General features: G+C 37.7%; 1 protein-coding gene across 6 annotated transcripts in view; it reads left to right on the top strand.

Moving 5' to 3' along the window:
- TUBGCP6 (tubulin gamma complex component 6) overlaps positions 1-17478 on the top strand; it is a 25080-nt gene extending 7602 nt beyond the window's left edge. For all 6 annotated transcript variants that reach the window (XM_048080814.2, XM_048080813.2, XM_048080812.2 and 3 more), the window contains 21 exons: positions 629-750; positions 1070-1145; positions 1650-1759; positions 3523-3614; positions 3714-3853; positions 5247-5396; positions 6062-6143; positions 6227-6315; positions 6488-6603; positions 7271-7409; positions 7501-7617; positions 7867-9181; positions 9600-9655; positions 9917-10103; positions 10378-10546; positions 11479-11620; positions 12635-12829; positions 13263-13395; positions 13628-13841; positions 15018-15217; positions 17007-17478. In XM_048080814.2, coding sequence (XP_047936771.2) covers positions 629-750; positions 1070-1145; positions 1650-1759; positions 3523-3614; positions 3714-3853; positions 5247-5396; positions 6062-6143; positions 6227-6315; positions 6488-6603; positions 7271-7409; positions 7501-7617; positions 7867-9181; positions 9600-9655; positions 9917-10103; positions 10378-10546; positions 11479-11620; positions 12635-12829; positions 13263-13395; positions 13628-13841; positions 15018-15217; positions 17007-17098 — 3936 coding nt within the window. In that variant the 3' untranslated portion in view covers positions 17099-17478. The remainder of the gene's footprint in view (positions 1-628; positions 751-1069; positions 1146-1649; positions 1760-3522; positions 3615-3713; positions 3854-5246; positions 5397-6061; positions 6144-6226; positions 6316-6487; positions 6604-7270; positions 7410-7500; positions 7618-7866; positions 9182-9599; positions 9656-9916; positions 10104-10377; positions 10547-11478; positions 11621-12634; positions 12830-13262; positions 13396-13627; positions 13842-15017; positions 15218-17006) is intronic.

The raw sequence follows: 17478 nt of genomic DNA, 5'->3' as shown, positions 1-17478 counted from the left end.
AATTACTTTTTCTTAGTTCAGAATTAAGTGCAGATTTTCCATGTCAGCCCTTTGTATCTTATGCTGAGCTGGATGCACACTGTGTGGTATCAATTGAATTCATCTCTTTCTAAGGCAGGGAATTCATCTAGGATTAGTTATGAAAATGTATGCCTTCTTAATACTTGATTTGCAGTTATGCTAATAGGAACTGAATTAAAAAGTCGTATTCAATTCCTAGTCGTGCTAGAAAGAGTTAGACATTTCAGAGGAGCTTTTTTCCATTATCCAGTCTAGGCATGGAAGTGAGGAAACAGGTTTCCCTAGGTTCACCGTAGAGCTGTTAGAGAATGGGAGGCTCTTCAAAAGGGCAATTCCATGAAGATGAACCAAGAGGCTCTATTGTAGTGTGCCTGGGTACAGTACATCTGTGCACTGGACGTAGAAAGAGTATAAAGGAGTCATCTGGCTAGTTGGAGTGTCTGACGTTGTGCGGACCCTTTCCTTTGTATACAAGTCCCTCTCACCTTCACACACAAAATATTTTATTAAAGGTTTGTTTTCCTGCTGATACAATTGATGTGAGATAAAAGTAGGCTATTACCAACTTTAACAGTCAGACTTTGTAAATATTTTCTATTGATACTAGGCTTTCACAAGTGGTCTGAGAAAGTATCTTCAATATTACCGAGCCTGTGTTCTGTCAACGCCTCCTACTTTAAGTCTTCTAACAATCAGCTTTCTCTTCAGAAAATTAGGTCGTCAGTTGAGGTAAGAGAATAACATTAAATATTTGAGCTTTTCATAGAAGAAAAAATACAATATATTCTTTCTTGTATACTGTAAGAGACAATGTGAAACATTCTTATAGACTCAGTATTTTTCCTGCATTTTCACAGGAAGACTTCTTTATATCCCTGAATGTACTAGGAAAAACATATAAAGTCTTACATTTGATTTCTTTGTTATCCCTTTTATCATTCAGATGAGACCATAGGGTTGTTGTATGATACTCAGCTATAGCAAAGTTCACTGTGATCTCAGAGTCTTCTGACTGAATTTCTTATATATGCTTTGATGTTTTTTATAGATATCTAGCTGAACTTTGTGGCATAGGAACAACAACACTGGGGATCAGTGGCGGAGCTGGTGCTTCATTCCCTACGGTAATCACTGATTTGATGTTTTTATGTTTTGTTCTGGTTACAATAATGACAATGTTTTTCAAAAATAGATAGGATTTTACATAAAATACTTAGTCTCTGCACTACCAAATATATGACCTTGAGCCTTTGCTTTGAATGTTGGGGTCTTTTCTCCAGGATTTAAATGATTTGGAATTTTGTCCTCTATTGTCAAATCCTGAAGTAAAGAAAGGACCCTAAATAAGCTTTAGAGTGCATTTGATTTCATCCTAAAGGAGATGTTTGTAGCAAATCAAATTGATCCAACTCTATAGTCACTGGAGAGAAACAGGTATGTTTGAAGTGACAATGAGTTACCTAGCTCAGATAAAGTCATCATAACTGCAGTTATGATCTAAAGTAAGGTGAATCCAGACTTCTCTGTCTAGTGAAACAGATCTAAAGGTACGGATTCATCAATCTTTTGCTATTAAAGTTGTAGTGGAATTTGCCATCTAATATTAGAATATTTTTTTTTTTTTTTAGGGTGTGAAATTGCTTTCATATCTGTACAAAGAGGCTCTCAACAACTGTAGCAATGAGCATTATCCGGTTCTTCTGTCTTTGTTGAAGACGAGTTGTGAACCGTACACAAGGTACGTCCATGCTGTTCTGTGCATAGCTGTGTTTAAGCGCAATTTTAAATTGCAATATGGTCAGTAACTCTGCTAACTGCTAACAACTGCTCTTAACATTTTCAGACAAAATATAAGATATGACTGTATCTGCTAAATACATATTCAGATCCGTTCATTTTGCTGAATGCTTCTTTCCCTCTCTTTTCCAGCTCAGTAACAACATATGGGTTTTATGTAAAATGCTGAAATTGGTAAATGAGGCATTTCTCTTGGTGTTTTGCAAACTAGGAAAGTTCATGCTTATTTCCACTGTGTTTATGAGCTTTTCAGTAAGCACAAAAATAATAATTAAAAATAATAATGATAAAAAATAATATTTTTCATTAAGTAGATATAAATAATGAACAGTAGGAAGTAGAGTTCCTTGGATTGGCACAGTTTTGTTATGCACTACACATCAATTTAGAAATCGTTATTTTATATACTTCTGAAGAGACACTACTGATTTTTTTTTAAATAGCTATTTACAGGAATTACAGCTGTAGTCCATCATCAGTTTATGATACTTAATAAATACAATAATATTAAAAAGAAAAACAAAATCTGTCAAAATGTTCTAAACTGAAAATTAGAACACGAACACCCTTCTTAGTTTTTCTTCCTTTAATTTAAAATATTCTTCAGAGAAATTTAATTTCAGATTTCCTCAATTTAACAGGAGATTTATTGAAACAGCTTCTGCCCTGCAACTTATAGCATGCAGTCAGGTTTCTGAAATACCAAGGGCGGGATGTCATGGCATCACTAGGAACCTGAAAAACGTGAAATTACGTGTACTAATACATAGTTATGTACAGCACTGACTCCTGAATTTGTTGCAGATCTTTATATTTATCAAAACATCAATTATAGACTATCAGGGCTGCCATGGAAGGAGGCATCCATCCTCTGAAGAAAGTGTTATCTCACTCATTTATCAACCTGAAAGAAATTAACTGATAGAAGTTGTTGCTCCAATAGATAACAGAAACGTCAGTTCTAATACATGAAAAGTTCTTTTTACTTAATACCTTAAAATTGAACTGTGGTTCCTGCACTGAAGGTTTCCTGTTGTTTCACTGGCCCAGCTTCTAGAAATGATGTTAGTATAGGAACTATTAAGAAAAGAGAAGATTAACTTCAAGGTGCTCTGAACCTTTTTATCTATAGCTTCAGGTAATTGCTTTTTTTATTTCTTTAAAAGTTTGGTATTGCACAGAGGAAATACGAAAAAGCAAGAATATTCTAAAATAGGTGTTCTCGTTATTGTTCACATATTAAAAATGTCTCTAGGTCCAGAGAAAAAGTGCTTGGTATTGTATCTTTGTTTTACACCCTTTCAGTTTCTTCCCACCACATCTCTTTAAAATAAGTCTGTCCTGCTTCTCGCTCTCTCTGTACTCTGATGAGACTGAAGTGTGTGTCACTGATGTGACTGGAGGTTTTTAATATATACTTAATAAATTTACATACAGGAATAACTAGGGCAGTGTTCTTTGTTCTTAACTAATTATCACTGAAATATTCTATATAAAGTTGGTTTCTTTTAAGAAACATGTCCTGTATACACACAGTCCTGTATATATCTTTAAATATCACTGTGACAGCACTTAATTGCTTTTTTTTATCCTGTCTATAGCTTATGTGCTTTGATGTTTTAAAGAATATACTTATTTGGTCGTAATAAAGACGAGAAGGCAAGAGGATTGATTTTCAATATTGTTTAATTATATTTCTTTTAGATTTATCTATGATTGGGTATACAGTGGTGTATTCAGAGATGTTTATGGAGAATTTATGATCCAGGTGAATGAGGATTATCTTTGTTTCAGAGGTATGGTATGCATACAGAACATTTCTAATGTACAGCAATTTTGCCATTAATTAAATTATTAAAAATTTATATATATATATATATATATTTGATATGCAGATAAACATTACTGGACTCATGGTTATGTCTTGATTTCAAAAGAAGTAGAAGATTGTGTCCCGGTATTTCTTAAACACATTGCTAATGATGTATACATATGTGGAAAAACCATAAACTTGCTGAAATTGTGTTGTCCTAGGGTAAGTATTGGTTTAGTTCTTTCCTATTATATTGAAACAATCACATCTCTTTAGAGTACTTTTGCTAGGTTTTTAGCAAGGTTATTCCTTTATTGGTAAATGGTATTGCATAAGCAAGAGGTTGATTCATGAAAGTCAAGTATTTGTTCTCAAGTATTTGTGATCTGATTATCCACTCTGCTTGCTAATATCTGAACTACAGAAATACACATTTTTAACAGCATCAGATTTATCTTATACAATGCACAGGCTAGATTTCTTGTTTCCCGTCGTAAAAGCAGGAGTGATGTAGGCTTCCAAGCAAGTGCTTTCCATTTTTCACTAGAGATACCTTAGTTACTAGGTCTTGACTCAGTTCTGCATAGTTCTTGTATTTCATCTCTACCACTACCTTTCCAAAAAGAGCTTAAATACTTGTTTATTTGTATTTTGCAGAACAAGTTTTGTACTTGGTAAGAAGAACATGTTAAAGTACTTTTTGTCTTCACTCTTTTCTGTGTGTGTGTACCAGTGAAACAACCACTGAGGTGTCTGAAATCTGTAGGCATTCTTTCCCAAGTAAAAAGCGTTCTCTTTCTTTTAAGGTCAGAGCAGCCCAGTCTTGTCAGAGCTGGGCAGCTCAATATCAGATATCAGTCATAAGCCTGATATCTCAAGCGAGATGCCCCTCTGCTAGTTCTCCTAAGTCTGCTCTGATAAGCATTCTCAAACCATGACTCAGGTGCTCCAATAGTACCAGGCTCTTTGCAAAACTCTCAGCAATCAGTTCCATCATAAATGACAGCTTTGTTGGTCACTAACGCAGTATTTTGCTCAATCATTCCCCCAGGATTTGGGGAACCCAGGTTCAGTCGTCTTCCATCTGTGTGAAGAATGCCAGTCATATTTCATCCCTTTCTATGATAACACCCTGAACAGTTGTTTTTTCATTTTGCTTATGCTAACACTGGTCTGTATCAACAGACTGGGGAATCCAGTGTGAGCGTGCTTGCACACTGTTTTTGTAAAGCTTACCAATCTGTTTTCTTCACCGAGTAAAAGTGCATCAGAGATTCAGGGAGGGTAAGGGGGGAGCAGAAGAATTATGCTACTTAGCTTAGAGAATAGGTACTCTGATGTGCACTGGTGATACTTTTAAGAGTCATGTCTTGTGTAGAGCTCACTCCTGTAGGTGTTAGTTACATTCCAGACAGTCCCTATTAGGTGGGGATCTGTGGGGATTATAAGTGGTATTATTATTAGATATGATTAGAATGTATATCTTCTGTGGAAGGTTGTATCAGTATCTTTAAGCATTGTTAAGTTTAAAAGAAAAATTGTAATATGAGCTCATAATCTAACATTTTGCAATTTTAAAAATGTATTTAAAAGTAAATTTCTCTTTGTTTTTCAGCATTATATATGTTGGTCAGATATACCTGTTCCCCGAATTTCAGTTATTTTTTCACTTGAGGAGCTGAAAGAAATAGAGAGAGATTGTGCAGTGTACGTAGGTCGAATGGAAAGAATTGCCCGATACAGTTCTGTAAGCAAGGAGGAAAAGGTAAATGAATGAAAAAGTAAAGACCTGATTGTTGGGATTTCTTTTCTTGAATACTCATTCTTCATTTTATGTTGTAACTTTGAAAGGATTTATATTCATGGTCATAATTTTCTCATTGGCCAATTGCTGTTTGAACTGGTAGTGCAGCAAATAGTCTTCTAAGACAACTTACAAAACGTGAGGCAGTGTGTTGTTATTTCTCACCATTTTCATGTTTTCAAGGAGGCTTGGAATTCCATCGTAGTTCTTTGCAGCAAGAGATTTGCCTTGCTGCTGAAAAGCACTGAAAATACTGTTAGATTCTAATTTAACAAATGCAACAAGCTAATTAGTGTTCAGCTAATACTCCTTTTATAATTTGCATGGCTAATCATTTTGTCAGGACACTTTTAGTTCTGTCTTTCATATTGCATCAATGTATATGTATATTGGATTGGTTTGGTTTGATGTAAGGTCTAGAGATTAATAAGCTTTCAGTAATAATTTTAACTGATTATATACTTTCATTTTAAGGAATTGCTGGATTCATATTTGGGTACTGTAATCATGAATTAATTTTAAAGTGTGCTTCTGTCCTAGCAGCAGTGTATTTTCAAGTCTAAAATAATAGAAATATTTCTACCTGTTGATTTTTTTTCAGTTGGTTGATTTTTATATTTTTTTAGGATTTGCGCATGGAAATAGCCAAACAAGAGTTAATTGTTCATGCTCGAGAAAGTGCTAGCAAAGTACTAAAAGCCATTAATGGTAAGCTGTGATGGAGTTTCACGTGTTCCTGTGTCCTAGTGGGTTTGTTAATGTAAAATAACAGTATCTTTATTGAAATACAGATCGACAAATATCAGAACGAATGGCTTTGGATGCAAAGAAGCGCGAACAGTTTCTGAAGTTGAAGGAGCAATTTGCAAAAGACCAGGAGGTATTTCTAAAGGCTAAGTGAATTTCTTAGACAAATCATTGAAAGGTTATTTTGAATTACAGTATTTAAGTTGAATGGATAGCTCATGAGGTGCAAATAAGAACTTTGTGCAGATGCATACATCACAGCTGGTATTGAGAGTGGCTTTTAAAGGTTTTAAATATTTATGCAGCGTCGCCTTGCAATAAAACAAGAGGAGATTGATGATGATTTCAGCTATGCCCGAGAGCTCAGAGAGAGAGAAAGAAGACTGAAAGCTTTAGAAGAAGAACTGGAAAAAAAAGCAAGGTAACTGTACCTTACTAGTCTTCCCAAGCTTAGATACTCCGAAACCATCATAAAGACCTCAGAAAAAAATACTTCATTTTGCAATTTATGGCATTAGCAGTTCCCAGACATTGCCCTACAAGGGTAATGTTTGCAGTTAAAAGATGGATGCAAGGATTTTTTGTGATCTATGAGCAAGTTTATGATTTAGCATAGTTTAGCAGTTCAAGAGTTTGGGACCCACTGATTTGTGCCAGTCATGTCCAGTCCATTTTTTGTTATGAGGTTGAAGAAAAATCTTAGGTACATTTTAGAATTAAAAGCTAAGCCCACAGCAAAAATGGTCACATGTATGTTTCAGATCAGAAGTAAAAAGCAGACAGAGGAGTTTACACTGATAATTGTTTTGCTTTTGTTATGTATCTAGTTTTATTTCATTTTATACTGTTAGATCCAAAAATGCTTACAAAAATGAAAGACATACAAGCATAGTTATAGGAACACATATATGCTAAGAATACAGTCCTGTTCCCTCCTCTTGTTAGTGCTCTGTAAATGAAGCCTCTGTGTTTTACTGTTAAAAATTTAATTCTCAGTTCTGAAGTTCCAAAGGGGTTTATTCTTCAGAGGAAGAGGAAAATTAGTTTGTGGAAATCTGTAACTTAACTTTGTTTTTACTTTCATTTAGGCAAGAATTAATTGACCATTATAGCAAACTTTCTGATGATGCAGCCCGTAGGGAACAAAGAGCTTTGTGGAAAATCCAGCGACACAAGTTGGAAACAGCCCGTATTAAGTTTCTGTTGGAAGATCAAAAACGCATCGAGGTATTTTCTGAAAAGATCTAAAGAAATGTTCTGTAGAAAATGTAGTACTTGGTACATTGTAAGACTTTTGTTTTGTCGTTTTTACTTACAGGAAATGCTAGAAAAACTTCCAGATGGAAACTACAGGAGAAAATTAGATATTATTCCTTATAAACAGTGCCAGTTGGCTTTAGAAAGAAACACCGTTGTGGAAGATCCACATTCACAAGTGAGTTTATTTGCTTACATAAACCCCAGGTAGGTGTTGCAGGTTTCCCTTGGGGAGTTCATTTCGTAGTTCAGTTCCATTCAGTAAACCGAAGGTTCATTACAGCAGCAGGGTGGGTAGTTACCACAGTATTTGTAATACATGTGATAAATTGGAAAATTTAAAATCTCACATGTAATAAAGTGGTACCCTAGTAAGTAGCTTGGTTATGTGGTTAGCCATACAGTGAAATAATCGTTTCTCTTTTAGGTATCATCTGTGAAACCTCTGCATTCTAGTGAGCGAGCTGACAGAAAAGCATCTGAGCCTGGACTGGAATATGTTACTTCTACTGACAAAACATTGACCATGCCACAGGTGACGAATAATAATGCTGGTCAGCATTTTCAGCCTAAAGCTGCAGGGGCTGAAAGCAATCCCCAAAGTTCAGAGCGAGCATGCAGCCCTCTGTACGGTGCTGATTCCTCACCTGAATCCAATGTGAATATAGAAGATTTCTTATCAAAGCCACAAGAGGAACAACCCGTTGCCATTAGCGTGCAAGGATCCTTGCTAGATGAAGCATTTCGAAATATTAACTCGGATCTCTCTGAGACTTCTCAATTAAATGAAAATCAGTCTGTCTTAAGTGGAACGCTGGAAGGAGAAGGCAATACACCAGTACATCAGCAAAACGAGTATGATTTTAATACAGTCCTCAGGCCATCTGCTGCTTGGCAGGGACATGTTAGAGTCGGAGAAAATGTGTTTGACGTGGAGTATAGAAGGCCTCGGTGGAATATCCACAGACATGCATCTGATGCCAACATTAGAGTGGGAGAATATGTGCCTCAGGTGGACACTTACCAGCCACGTTCAAATCCTTACGGGCATTCTTCCGACTCCCATATAAAAATCAGCAGCTACACTCCTGAAGTTGAGTCTACCCGACCCCGGTGGAATATTCATGGGCATGTTTCTGAAGCTCATATTAAAATTGGGGAATATGCTTCAGAGGTAGAGCTCTCGAGACCTAGGTGGAGCATTCATGGACATGCTTCAGAAGCCAATATTAAGATTGGTGAGTATGTGTCAAATGTAGCTCCTGCAAGGCCTCGGTGGAACATCCACGGCCATGCATCTGATGCCAATATTAAGATCGGTGAAAACGTGTCAGAGGTTGTCTCAGCCAGACCTCGCTGGAACATCCACGGGCATGCCTCACAGTCACACATCAAAATTGGAGAACTGGTTTCGGATACAGAGCCTTCGAAATCTCGTTGGAGCCCATTTGGTCATGCATCCCAGTCAAGTATCCAGATAGGGAAGTGGGCTCCATCTACAGAAGATGATCCGATACCTCATCGTAAAACCATTTCTGGCCCTTCATCTGACTCAACAGTTCAGCTGCTTCTGTACAATGAAGAATTATCTCCTGCTGAAGTGAGTAGAAAGGAAGGAAAAACATCACAAGCTAAGGAAAAGATTTCACCACAGTCACAGTCATCTGACAGTGGTCCAGTCTTTCCTGATGCTAGTACTGAAGATGACAAAAAAGAATGCACACCAGAAGAGAAACAAGAGGGTAAAATAAAATTACATTTATTCGGTCAGCATTTAAGAGGTCTTAAAAGTCACTGTAAATGTTTATGTTCAAAATGCGTACTTATTTCTTAATTCCTTGTGTATGTTTTTAGATGCTGTTAGAATTCGGAGGCAAGAATTTAACTTAGTCTTGTCTCCTGTATAAAAGAAACAGAGAAATAAAAATAATTTTTAAAAAGGGCCTGAAACTTCGTGAAACAGGACCTCATGTGACCCTTGGTAGAGAACGTGCACAAAGCTGCCTGGGTTGGACTGCGGGGAGGGACTGATACTGATGTGGCTGTTTTATGACAGTCTAGATCCATTAGAGAAATTTTGAACAACTTTGGGAGCAGATCTGAAGTATGAACTAAGTACTATGAGCAGGTCTGAGTAATTGTCTTTATTTGTAATTACAGTAATTGCAGATGGGGTCAGCAAGGACCCTTCTCCAGATTCCTCACAGAGTGTACAGGTAAGAAACAAATTTAGTAGTGCAGAAGACTTCCTGTTCCTACAAAGGATTAAGTGGTCTGGTAGTTAAGGTAGTAAGTCAGTCTTAATTTATTAATCATTGTAATACTGTTTGGGTTTTGCACATCAAAACAGTATAGGCAAGTAAGCTCTCATTTTCAAATGGAACGTCTAGTCAATCACCTGTAAGAACACATGAAGTGTGAACAGACAAAACCAGCAGCTCTCCTAAGATTAATTTTTCCATTTTTTTTTCTTTTAGGCAGAAGAACCTGAACAATCAGTTCCACCGGATACTGGGCCTCAAGAAACTGTGCTTTCTGAACGTAGTGCTCCCGAAACTAAGGATGAGGAAGAGGAAGATACGTGGAAGAAAGAACAAGCTTATTTGAAAGCCTTATCGGATCAGTATTGTATTGAAAAATACCAAGATAGTTACGATTTGATGTGTGAGTAGAACTCGTGGAATAGTAGATCAAGGGGAAGATGCAGTAAACTTGAGCAAGAAAGCTGAGTGCCAGAAAAACCATCTGAATTTCCAGTAAATTATCAATGTTATGAACTGCAGCAGCTAAACAATTTGTTTCTAGGCACAAAGATGAGAAATACATGTTGACACGTTATGTTTTTCTAATGTAGAGGGGCTTGTGGAGATTAATAGAAAGAGATCATCACATCGCTTAAGTATAATAACTTACAATGTCTGTATATTTTTAAATCTAGCAGAACTACCTGTTTCCCATCTCCTGCATCATGTGATACCAAGATCATACACTTTTCCTGTGGACCCTATGGTACAGTCAGCAACAGATGAAACGGCTGTACAGCTGAGTGAGCTCCTGTCCCTGCCAGTGCTGATGAAACGTTCTATTACTGCTCCACTTGTCTCTCAGTGAGTACCTGTTAGAAATAGGGAATCCATATTATACCGATTAATTCTTCACACTTCATGAAGTATTCTTCATTAGTTCTTTTTTGAGACTAGAGTTGCACATAGATATGTTTTCCTGAATTTTCTCTTTGCTTCCAGAAGTGGTCCAGTGGGTGTCCAAAAAGTTCAGATTTATATTATAAATAGTAACATAAACATATATTTTTATGCGTAAATTAAAAAATTGAAGGTCTGTTTTGACATACAAAGGCTTAGAGGGGAAGAGTTTGCTATCAGAATGCTGGATTTTGCAGCAGTTTGCATTGCAGTGTATTATTTATAAGGTTTGTGCTTTCTTTGGTAGGTGAAAGATGAGGAAACAAAAGAAAATCGTTTATGTGAAAGCTTGTGCATATTGAGTAGGATATATTTTACGTTTCTATGGGAACTCCATTGTCCTCAAGGCTGTTTTGAAGTTTAATAGAAGTTGTTTTTGTTGCTGCTGGTATATATAAGGAAACCACATATGTGTTGGACCATCTTATAAATCTATCTAATGGTATGTAAGTTCTATATAGAAAGGTCTAATTCACCAGCTTAAACATCCGTATTGGCTACAAGAGGTACGTGTATACAGGTGAATGTTTTCAGCAAAGCAGAGTACGTTAAGTCTGAGCTGTGTGCTAGCAGAATTAGCCTGTCCCTGGTAAGCAAATTACATGATTTAAAGTTTAAACCCAGTTTTCTGAAGTGGTAGGTTTTAATTCCGGCATATTCTGGATGAAGATTTTTGATCATAAGCTTTGTCTCGTTCTCTTTTGGCCTATGTGAATGTCATCCTGTCTCGGATATCAAAGTACTGGAGCGTCAGCCTGAAGTAGCCACAGCTGAATGTTATCAGTAAGAAGGAGTTCCTTGTAAAAATAATACCTTTTCTGTGTTTTCATTCTTAGTGTTTCTCTTGTGAACAAAGCAATAGTTGATTACTACTTTGTGGAACTGAACGTAGAGAAGCATTTTGAAGCACTGAGACATTTTTTATTAATGGAAGATGGGGAGTTTGCTCAGTCACTCAGCGACCTGTTGTTCGAGAAGGTATTTGCTGTGTCTTCTTAACCTTTGTTTTTTGGTTGTTTTTGGTTTTAGCTTAACTCCTCTGGATTCATTTGGATGGAAATGAGAGAATGGTGTGAATTAGAATGCTAGCTTGTCCCTTTTAAGCTCATAAGGACTGAGGCAAAAGATCTTTGCTCAGATCCTAAGGAAGAGAGTAATGTTTCCTATTCCCCAGCAATTTTGGCACACTGAGAGTAATAATTTCTAACTTTGACAGATTAACAGTTAGGGAAGGAAACTTCACTGTTTTCTGTGAAAACTGCTGCATTATTGCTCTGCCTACTCCCATCTGCCGGCAGCAAACTTGTAAGAGCCTGTTGCAACTTCCTTGAGATGCAGTGCAAGGGCCTGTGTTGTAAAATGCCAACTCTTGCCTCAAATACCCTATAGAGCAGAGGGGAGGACGTCTGAAGAGAGTGCTGGGCTCTCTGATGAGAGACTGCATTCTTGTGACTTACCCCTGTGTTCAGGGGGAGGCAGCAAGGTAGGAGGGATAGCCGGGGTTAATTTATCCGGTTGCCGGTATCCTGTATCCCAGGGTATGTACACATATCCTTTTCCCAACTAGTGAAAGCACTCTGGGGTTTAGGCTCTGAGTAACTTGATTTGTGTGCCTCTGAGGGTGCTGAGTCGGTGAGATGGGCAGGCTGGAGTCAGAGAGCCAGCACCAGTCCTCTCCCTGGCTTGCTGCCCCACTGAAGCCTGAAGGCTGCGTTCCCTGCAGCAGGAAAGCTTCGCAGCTCCCAAACCACAGCAAACTGCGGTCCAGCATGTCAAAAAGAAATCAGTGCAGGTATGAGATTACCTCCATGCTGTGGACAAAAATAGTTCAGAAGTTTCTTCAATAAGCTGCTTGTGCATCCCTACTGCAGAAGTAGAACCTTCTAGTCAGAATGGTGGGGCAAGGAGGGCAGTCACCACTTTAATTCGCCTGTGTTCATGAGACAACACTCTTTATTAATACTGTGTAATTAGGATTTCTTCTTCCCATAGCTTGGATCGGGGCAAACACCTGGTGAATTGCTGAATCCACTGGTTCTTAATTCTATCCTGAATAAAGCGTTACAGTACAGTCTTCATGGTGACACCCAGCTTGCTTCCAATCTTTCTTTTGCCCTCAAGTACCTTCCTGAAGTGTTCAAGCCTAACGCGCCCGATGCTCTGAGTTGCTTAGAGCTCAGGTACAAGGTAAGAAAATGTGTAGAAAGCAGTAGTACTGTAATGATACCGTGGTTCTTTGGTACTGTGGTTGAATATGTTCTTAATAATGGCTTCAAGCCTGTCAGAGTTTAAGAAGCGTTTGGACTGTGCACTTAGTCACATGGTCTGAATTTTTGGGCAGACCTGTGCGGTGCCAGGAATTGGGCTCGATGATCCTTATGGGTCCCTTCCAACTCGGGATATTCTATGATTCGATGATTCTATGATTCTGTAATGGAATACCTTTAAGAGTGGAGTCAAAAATTGTGTAATTGGAATTACAGGAATTACCTATCCTGGCCATTGCATTACGTTATGAATATACACGCATTAATTTATATGTCTCTGAAATGCTCTGAAGTATTCCAATAATTTCTAGCACAAAAATGCAGTACAATCAGTACTCGGTTATTTCTTTTAGGTTGACTGGCCTCTGAATATTGTCATAACGGAGAGCTGCATGAATAAATACAACAAGATCTTCTCCTTTTTGCTCCAGTTGAAGCACATGGTGTGGACTCTCAAGGATGTTTGGTTTCACCTAAAACGCACTGGTAAGTATAACAAGTGCTGTTTAAAATGCTTTTAGCACTCTGTGCTAGACGATTTATGATAAACATGATTTAAAGCAGTCATGTTAAGCTTCAGAAGTCACAGTTTAATAAAGAAACTTCCTTGGCATTTTAAGCAGGCTCTACTAATAGAAATGTTCATTCCTTTAAGAATCCTGAGCTTAGACAGTCTCAGTGGGTCCTGACGATAATATATTTCTGTTTTTGTTTTCAGCTCTAGTGAGTCGCGCATCAAATTCTGTTCAGTTTCGACAGCTCCAGCTGTATAAACACGAAATGCAGCATTTTGTGAAAGTTATTCAAGGTTACATTGCTAATCAGATTCTTCACGTTACGTGGTGTGAATTTGGAAACAAACTGTCTTCTGTTGGCAACTTGGAAGAAATTCACAGAACACATGCTGAATACCTCAACAAAGCAATCTTCAGGCAAGCGAGCACGCTTATTTTTACTTCAAATATTTAAGTTAATGGAGCTGCCAGTCTACCCATCTGTTTGGCCTAGCATATGTGTGCAAAACTGACTTCTGACTATAAAGACTACTAAGTCTTCGTATAAGTAGTCTTCATACGTGAAGCTGCCTAGAGTAGAAGCCTTCTTATGAAGGGAAATAAACATCATGGCACATAACAAGATCCATACGTTGATGCTTTTCCTCAGCTACCCATCCTTAGTCCCCCAGGCTCCTTGGAGCTGTCCCCAGCTCCTGTTCACCCTGTCGCTGCAAGCCTCAAGTCCACCCAGGTTGGACAGCTCTAATCTGAAGACTAAAGGCATTTTTGCCACAATTCTTTTTTCTCACCCCTGTCCTTATCATAGCCTCTGTAAATGAATGCTATTTCCCTTCTGCACGAGTAGTGGGCACAAGTAATCCTGGCTCAAGAACTGTAAAATGCTTCGTCTGTACATTTAATATGCCTTTAATGCACGTGCAGTGCCCAGGGCTAGACCATGAAGGAACAAATGTGACTCGATGTCTCTGTCCAGATTCACAAGCAGTGCGAGAGACCTCTGTCTTTTAGGAATCTTAGGCTTTTAGCCCTTTGGTTACTGTACACGAGGAAGGAGGGTGGTGGGAGTTGGAGGAGAGCAGCTAGAGCTTATTTGGTTTCTTCTTAAAGTATATGCACTAGAATGATAGTGGGGAGGCAGAGAAAAAAGAAGGTAGAGAACAGAAATTATAGACAAGAAAAGAAACCTGTGTCCTTTCATATATCTTTTTTTTTTAAATTTTAATAAGAAAAAATTACCTACAGTTGCTGTTTGGATACTGGGTGATGGGATGAGAGGGGATTAGAGTTCAAAGAAACTGACAGCGTATATTTTCAAATATCAAAAGAGATGATATTTATATCTCTTTTGCAAACATGCAAGTCATTCTAGAAATCACATACAAAAGTGCAAGTATCAGTTTCTTGGAATAGCAAGCAAACTATGTTTAGGCCCTTTTTAAAATCCCTGTTGCAGTTGGCTGCAGACTTGTGGATTTATTGTTTTTTAAAGCAACTAAAGAGGAAATGTAAAGGATTGTCACCCCATTTTTTTTTCTTCCTGTGACCTGTAAATGATGTCAACTACATTTAACGTTGTTTTTGTTTTGGTAGAGGTCTGTTGACCGAGAAGGCTGCCCCTGTGATGAACATTATACATAGCATCTTCAGCCTCATTTTGAAGTTCCGCAGCCAGCTGATCTCTCAGTCGTGGAGCTTTGATGCTGGGAAGCAGATGGCTGTTCATCCCAACTTTGGTTTGATGCAGCAGTCGTACAATACCTTCAAGTATTATTCCCACTTCTTATTCAAAGGTAAGAAATTGCATAACTTCTGGGACAAAGATAAAAGAAAACAGTCAACTGAAAAAATATATTATAAAGAGCTTTTGGAAGCATGGTGCATATAGTAGGAAGATGTGTGTACTTACTGTGTGTTAGAAAACGTAGTTCCCAAATGAAATCTGTGTTACCTGCAAAGGTCTGCATATCCACCAATTAAAATGTCCACGCAAGGAGTCTAACAGATATCCCCAAACTGACCATAAATCTTTGCTAATTTGCAAAATAAAGATTTAGCACTTAGCTCTCCATATACGTGCTTACATTTCTCTTTCCTCTGGAATTGACTTCTGGAACTTTTTATTGGCAGCAATGAGAGATAGGTATAAGTAAAATTACTTCTAAGCTTTATCTGTCCGCATCAGCTGAATATTACTGTTGTTACGAGATTTGAAAGTTCTGACTCCCATGTTAGACTAAGGCTCAGAGAGCCTCCCCGCAGTATTTGAAGCTTATATCCAATGCTCCAGGCAAGTATTTCTCAACTGCACAGATCAATTCCAAACGTTTTGTCCTTTAACATGATAAAATTTCTTCTTGCTGTCAGCTTAGTCTATAATATGAAGAAATGTATCTTTCCTTTCCATTTCTCTTTCAGACCTTGCTTATGTTTTTAGTAGATGTTACTTGTCCTTCCCCTGAGTACAAAGGTCGTTCACGGGGTTTGGTTTCTTTTAGAACCCCCTTAATTCCTGGAGGAAGTGGAATGTTTCCTTAGTTCTATTTTTCTAGAATATTTTCTAGTCAGTTTATATTCTTCAGGAAATGAGCTGCCCTTCTTATTCTTTAAGGGTGTCCAAAAATGGTGTCAAAGGACCAAAAACAGATATTTCAGGATGAGTTAGAATGGCTGCTTCCAAATTCAGCAGGAAGTCAGAACACCTCTGGGAGCCACCTAAGCCCATACTACGAGATCTATGGTTGCTTCATGGACAGAGATTAATAAAGTGTTCTGTAAGGAAACCTGCCGAGTGACCCAGTTCTTTACACCCTCTTTATTTAGCACTACAAAACCAATGTGTGCTTGTTCATCTACACTTGTTCTTTCAATCACCGTGTATTGTAAAGTACTCTCTTTCACAATGCATCGATGCAGTATCCATTGAAAGCCAATGCAAAGTAGTCTGGACTTCAATGGCGGTGGTGCAGGCCCTGACTTCTAACTGTGCACCTTCCCTTCTTCCTTGCATGCTCCTGCTGCTTGCTGATTCCCTTTATGTTAGTGCATGGGATGTTCACGAGCTTAGGAAGTTTCAGTTGCCTCCTTTGCTTTGTTACTAAGGACGTTTAGAGCAGTCAGTTCGTTTATTCATAGAATTTGAGGGATTTGTCCTAAGAATTTGTTTGATATCCTCTCTCACACTGGACTTTGCCTAAGAAAACTTCAGCAGAACGTCTCTCCCAGAGTTCACCATAGGACCTAAACATGCTTCCTGGTCAGCTGATACTATGATAAGAACATCCATCTTGTTGTAAAAGCAGCTTGCAGAAAGCATATTCTTCATTGGAACAATACAGTTTTACTTAAAACCAACATGTAATCTTCCTCTTGCATCTTGAAATTTTTTATAATTCCAGAAAGAGATACTGGACCTTTCTTATACAAAATTACACATTTGTATCCATTGTCCTTAGATTTCAACAGTAGGCTGTTTTTTTTGTTTGTTTGTTTGTTTTCCTTAAACAAAAATGCACAGATACTGACTGACATTAGAATATTAATCTTAGTTGAAACTTATTTTATTTTTTGTTTTTCTTCCAGTGGTAACAAAGCTTGTAAATAGAGGATACCAGCCACATTTGGAGGACTTTCTACTGCGAATCAACTTTAATAACTACTACAAAGATAACTAAGACCTTCAGAGTAAGGATCGCTGATTGCATGGTAAAGCTGAAACAGATAAACCTATATGCTTATAATTTATAGAAGCTTGTGTAAATGCCATGCAAGAGGCATTTTTCTCCAGTGAAATAACCCATCATCTAATAGCTTGAAGAATATCAGCACCACATGCAGAGAACAATATGTCTTAAAATTCGTAACACCTTCCAGTTGCTTGACCTACTGAGAATTGATGTTGTCATTATTGCAAAGAGAAGATGAGTGCCAAGTCTTAACAGGGGAGAGAGTGCAGAACTGTACATCTGTGAATGTGTAAATGTTGTATTTTCAGTGTTGTTATTTCCGCCAATGTAAATATATGTATGTGAAATAAAATATACTTTCTAAAATT

This window comes from Anser cygnoides, chromosome 1 (assembly GCF_040182565.1).
Source record: "Anser cygnoides isolate HZ-2024a breed goose chromosome 1, Taihu_goose_T2T_genome, whole genome shotgun sequence".
Classification (NCBI taxonomy): domain Eukaryota; kingdom Metazoa; phylum Chordata; class Aves; order Anseriformes; family Anatidae; genus Anser; species Anser cygnoides.
Note: the sequence above shows the minus strand (reverse complement) of the source record. Positions and strands in the feature narration are given on the sequence as shown.